Source organism: Austrofundulus limnaeus, unplaced genomic scaffold, assembly GCF_001266775.1.
Source record: "Austrofundulus limnaeus strain Quisiro unplaced genomic scaffold, Austrofundulus_limnaeus-1.0 Scaffold1549, whole genome shotgun sequence".
In the NCBI taxonomy this organism is placed as follows: Eukaryota; Metazoa; Chordata; class Actinopteri; order Cyprinodontiformes; family Rivulidae; genus Austrofundulus; species Austrofundulus limnaeus.
Genome location: NW_013953951.1, coordinates 55,913 through 60,601, shown reverse-complemented (window position 1 = coordinate 60,601; position 4,689 = coordinate 55,913). Strand labels below are relative to the sequence as shown.

Here is a 4,689-nt window from a genome sequence, read left to right as displayed (position 1 = left end):
AACAGTCAGGGGTTCTACAGTCAGAGGTTCTTCAGTCAGAGGTTCTTCAGCCAGGGGTTCAACAGTCAGGGGTTCTACAGTCAGAGTTTCAACAGTCAGAGGTTCTACAGTCAGTGGTTCAATAGTCAGTGGTGCTACAGACAGAGGTTCAAGAGTCAGGGGTTCTTCAGTCAGGGGTTCTACACTCTGAAGTTCTACAGTCAGAAGTTCCTCAGTCAGGGGTTCAACAGTTGGAGGCACTACAGTCACAGGTTCTTCAGTCAGGGGTTCAACAGTCAGGGGTTCAACAGTCAGAGGTTCAACAGTCAGAGGTTCAACAGTCAGGGGTTCAACAGTCAGAGGTTCAATAGTCAGAGGTTCTTAAGTCAGGGGTTCAACAGTCAGAGGTTCAACAGTCAGAGGTTCAACTCTTAGAGGTTCCACAGTCAGGGGTTCCACAGTCAGAGGTTCAACAGTCAGAGGTTCAACAGTCAGAGGTTCCACAGTCAGGGGTTCCAGAGTCAGGGGTTCAACAGTCAGGTGTTCAACAGTCAGGTGTTCAACAGTCAGAGGTTCTTCAGTCAGGGCTTCTACAGTCAGGGCTTCTACAGTCAGGGGTTCAACAGTCAGAGGTTCAACAGTAGGAGGTTCTACACTCAGAGGTTCTTCAGTCAGAGGTTCTACAGTCAGAGGTTCTTCAGTCAGGGGTTCTACAGTCAGAGATTCTTTAGTCAGGGGTTCAAGAGTCAGATGTTTTTCAGTCAGGGATTCTACAGTCAGGGGTTCAACAGTCAGAGGTTCAACAGTAGGAGGTTCTACAGTCAGATGTTCTACAGTCAGAGGTTTAACAGTCAGGTGTTCTACAGTCAGGGGTTCAACAGTCAGGGGTTCAACAGTCAGAGTTTCAACAGTCAGAGGTTCAACACTCTGAGGTTCTTCAGTCAGAGGTTCTACAGTCAGAGGTTTTTCAGTCAGGGGTTCTACAGTCAGGGCTTCTACAGTCAGGGGTTCAACAGTCAGAGGTTCAACAGTAAGAGGTCCTACAGTCAGAGGTTCTACAGTCAGATGCTCTACAGTCAGGGGTTCAACAGTCAGAGGTTCTATAGTCAGAGGTTCAACAGTCAGATGTTCAGCAGTCAGAGTTTCTACAGTCAGAGGTTCTACAGTCACATGTTCTACAGTCATAGGTTCTTCAGTCAGGGGTTCCACAGTCAGGGGTTCAACACTCAGAGGTTCAACACTCAGAGGTTCCACAGTCAGGGGTTCCACAGTCAGGGGTTCTACAGTCAGAGGTTCAAGAGTCAGGGGTTCTACAGTCAGAGGTTCCTCAGTCAGGGGTTCAACAGTCGAAGGTTCTACAGTCACAGGTTCTTAAGTCAGGGGTTCAAAAGTCAGGGGTTCAACAGTCAGGGGTTCAACAGTCAGAGGTTCTACAGTCAGAGGTTCTTCAGTCAGGAGTTCAACAGTCAGTGGTTCTTCAGTCAGAGGTTCTTGAGTCAGGGGTTCAACAGTCAGAGGTTCTTCAGTCAGAGGTTCTTCAGCCAGGGGTTCAACAGTCAGGGGTTCTACAGTCAGAGTTTCAACACTCAGAGATTCTACAGTCAGTGGTTCAACAGTCAGTGGTGCTACAGTCAAAGGTTCAAGAGTGAGGGGTTCTTCAGTCAGGGGTTCTACACTCCGAAGTTCTACAGTCAGAGGTTCCTCAGTCAGGGGTTCAACAGTTGGAGGCTCTACAGTCACAGGTTCTTCAGTCAGGGGTTCAACAGTCAGAGGTTCAACAGTCAGAGGTTCTTCAGTCAGGGGTTCTGCAGTCAGGGGTTCAACAGTCAGAGGTTCAACAGTCAGAGGTTCTTCAGTCAGGGGTTCAACAGTCAGAGGTTCAACAGTCAGAGGTTCCACAGTCAGGGGTTCCACAGTCAGGGGTTCAACAGTCAGAGATTCAACAGTCACAGGTTCAACAGTCAGAGGTTCCACAGTCAGGGGTTCCACAGTCAGGGGTTCCACAGTCAGGGGTTCAACAGTCAGGGGTTACAGTCAGACGTTCTTCAGTCAGGGATTCTGCAGTCAGGGCTTCTACAGTCAGGGGTTCAACAGTCAGAGGTTCAACAGTAGGAGGTTCTACAGCCAGAGGTTCTACAGTCAGAGGTTCAAAAGTCAGAGGTTCTACAGCCAGGGGTTCAACAGTCAGGGGTTCAACAGTCAGAGTTTCAACAGTCAGAGGTTCAACACTCTGAGGTTCAACACTCTGAGGTTCTTCAGTCAGAGGTTCTACAGTCAGAGGTTCTACAGTCAGAGGTTCTTTAGTCAGGGGTTCTACAGTCAGAGATTCTTCAGTCAGGGGTTCAACAGTCAGAGGTCCTTCAGTCAGGGATTCTACAGTCAGGGCTTCTACAGTCAGGGGCTCAACAGTCAGAGGTTCAACAGTAGGAGGTTCTACAGTCAGAGGTTCTACAGTCAGAGGTTCAACAGTCAGAGGTTCTACAATCAGGGGTTCAACAGTCAGAGGTTCTACAATCACAGGTTCTACAGTCATAGGTTCTTCAGTCAAGGGTTCTACAGTCAGGGGTTCTTCGGTCAGGGGTTCAACAGTCAGAGGTTCTTCAGTCAAGGGTTCTACAGTCAGGGGTTCTTCAGTCAGGGGTTCTACAGTCAGGGGTTCGAAAGTCAGGGGTTCAACAGTCAGAGGTTCAACAGTAGGAGGTTCTACAGTCAGAGGTTCTACAGTCAGAGGTTCAACAGTCAGAGGTTCTACAGTCAGGGGTTCAACAGTCAGAGGTTCTACAGTCACAGGTTCTACAGTCATAGGTTCTTCAGTCAGGGGTTCTTCAGTCAGGGGTTCTACCGTCAGGAGTTTGAAAGTCAGGGGTTCAACAGTCAGAGGTTCTTCAGTCAGGGGTTCTTCAGTCAGGGGTTCTAAAGTCAGAGGTTCAACAGTCAGAGGTTCTACAGTCAGGGGTTCAACAGTCAGAGGTTCTTCAGTCAAGGGTTCAACAGTCAGGGGTTCTGCAGTCAGAGGTTCTACAGTCAGAGGTTCTACAGTCAGAGGTTCAGCAGTCAGAGGTTCAACAGTCAGTGGTTCTACAGTCAGGGGTTCTTCAGTCAGAGGTTCTACAGTCAGAGGTTCAACAGTCAGAGGTTCTACAGTCAGGGGTTCAACAGTCAGAGGTTCTACAGTCAGAGGTTCAACAGTCAGGCGTTCGAAAGTCAGGGGTTCAACAGTCAGAGGTTCAACAGTCAGAGGTTCTTCAGTCAGGGGTTCAACAGTCAGAGGTTCAACAGTCAGAGGTTCAACAGTCAGGGGTTTTATAGTCAGGGGTTCAAAATTCAGGGGTTATACAGTCAGAGGTTCTACAGTCAGAGGTTCTTCAGTCAGAGGTTCAACAGTCAGAGGTTATACAGTCAGAGGTTCAACAGTCAGAGGTTCAACAGTCAGAGGTTCAACAGTCAGTGGTTCTTCAGTCAGGGGTTCTACACTCCGAAGTTCTACAGTCAGAGGTTCAACAGTCGGAGTTTCAACAGTCAGAGGTTCAACAGTCAGAGGTTCAACAGTCAGGGTTTCAACAGTCAGAGATTCTACAGTCACAGGTTCTTCAGTCAGGGGTTCAACAGTCAGAGGTTCAACAGTCAGGGGTTCAACAGTCAGAGGTTCAACATTCAGGGGTTTTACAGTCAGGGGTTCAAAATTCAGGGGTTCTACAGTCAGAGGTTCTACAGTCAGAGGTTCTTGAGTCAGGGGTTCAACAGTCAGAGGTTCAACAGTCAGAGGTTCTTCAGTCAGAGTTTCTTCAGTCATAGGTTCTTCAGTCAGGGGCTCAACAGTCAGGGTTTCTTCAGTCAGGGGTTCTACACTCCGAGCTTCTACAGTCAGAGGTTCTTCAGTCAGAGGTTCTTCAGTCAGGGGTTCAACAGTCAGAGGTTCTTCAGTAAAGGGTTCTGCAGTCAGGGGTTCTACAGTCAGAGGTTTTACAGTCAGAGGTTCTACAGTCAGGGGTTCTACAGTCAGAGGTTCTACAGTCAGGGGTTCTACAGTCAGGGGTTCTACAGTCAGGGGTTCTACAGTCAGAGGTTCTACAGTCAGGGGTTCTACAGTCAGAGTTTCTACAGTCAGAGGTTCTTCAGTCAGAGTTTCTTCAGTCAGAGGTTCTACAGTCAGTGGTTCTACAGTCAGAGGTTCTACAGTCAGAGGTTTTTCAGTCAGGGGTTCTACAGTCAGAGGTTCTACAGTCAGAGGTTCTACAGTCAGAGTTTCTTCAGTCAGGGGTTTTACAGTCAGAGGTTCTACAGTCAGAGGTTCTACAGTCAGAGGTTCTTCAGTCAGGGGTTCTTCAGTCAGAGGTTCTTCAGTCAGAGTTTCTACAGTCAGTGGTTCTACAGTCAGAGGTTCTACAGTCAGAGGTTTTTCAGTCAGAGGTTCTACAGTCAGAGGTTCTACAGTCAGAGGTTCTTCAGTCAGGGGTTTTACAGTCAGAGGTTCTACAGTCAGAGGTTCTTCAGTCAGGGGTTCTACAGTCAGAGGTTCCACAGTCATGAGACCAGAGAGCCCAGCTCTTCACAACATGAAGCTCAGTAACAGAAGTAATAAAAGGTCACCTCAGTTTGTTCAGCTTTAATAAATCCAGAAGACTGAGAGACAAGCTGGCACCTCAGAGATGAGTGTCTGTGTGTGTGTGTGTGTGTGTGTGTGTGTGTGTGTGTGTGTGTGTGTGTGTG

General features: G+C 48.3%; 3 protein-coding genes across 3 annotated transcripts in view; all 3 read right to left on the bottom strand.

The window, feature by feature from the left end:
• The window catches only part of dmrt1 (doublesex and mab-3 related transcription factor 1), a gene marked incomplete at its 5' end in the record, with an annotated part of 53,662 nt that overhangs the window by 20,793 nt on the left and 28,180 nt on the right, over nucleotides 1-4,689 (bottom strand).
• LOC106535752 (variable charge X-linked protein 3B-like) lies at nucleotides 13-4,676 on the bottom strand. The gene is made up of 2 exons (XM_014032829.1): nucleotides 4,135-4,676; nucleotides 13-896 (listed from the first exon to the last, which is right to left on the bottom strand). Exons 1-2 carry the CDS (start codon nucleotides 4,505-4,507, stop codon nucleotides 361-363), a joined length of 909 nt encoding a protein of 302 aa, XP_013888283.1. The 5' UTR covers nucleotides 4,508-4,676; the 3' UTR covers nucleotides 13-360.
• LOC106535754 (variable charge X-linked protein 3B-like) lies at nucleotides 1,758-3,231 on the bottom strand. The gene has a single exon (XM_014032832.1). It carries the CDS (start codon nucleotides 2,780-2,782, stop codon nucleotides 1,994-1,996), a length of 789 nt encoding a protein of 262 aa, XP_013888286.1. The 5' UTR covers nucleotides 2,783-3,231; the 3' UTR covers nucleotides 1,758-1,993.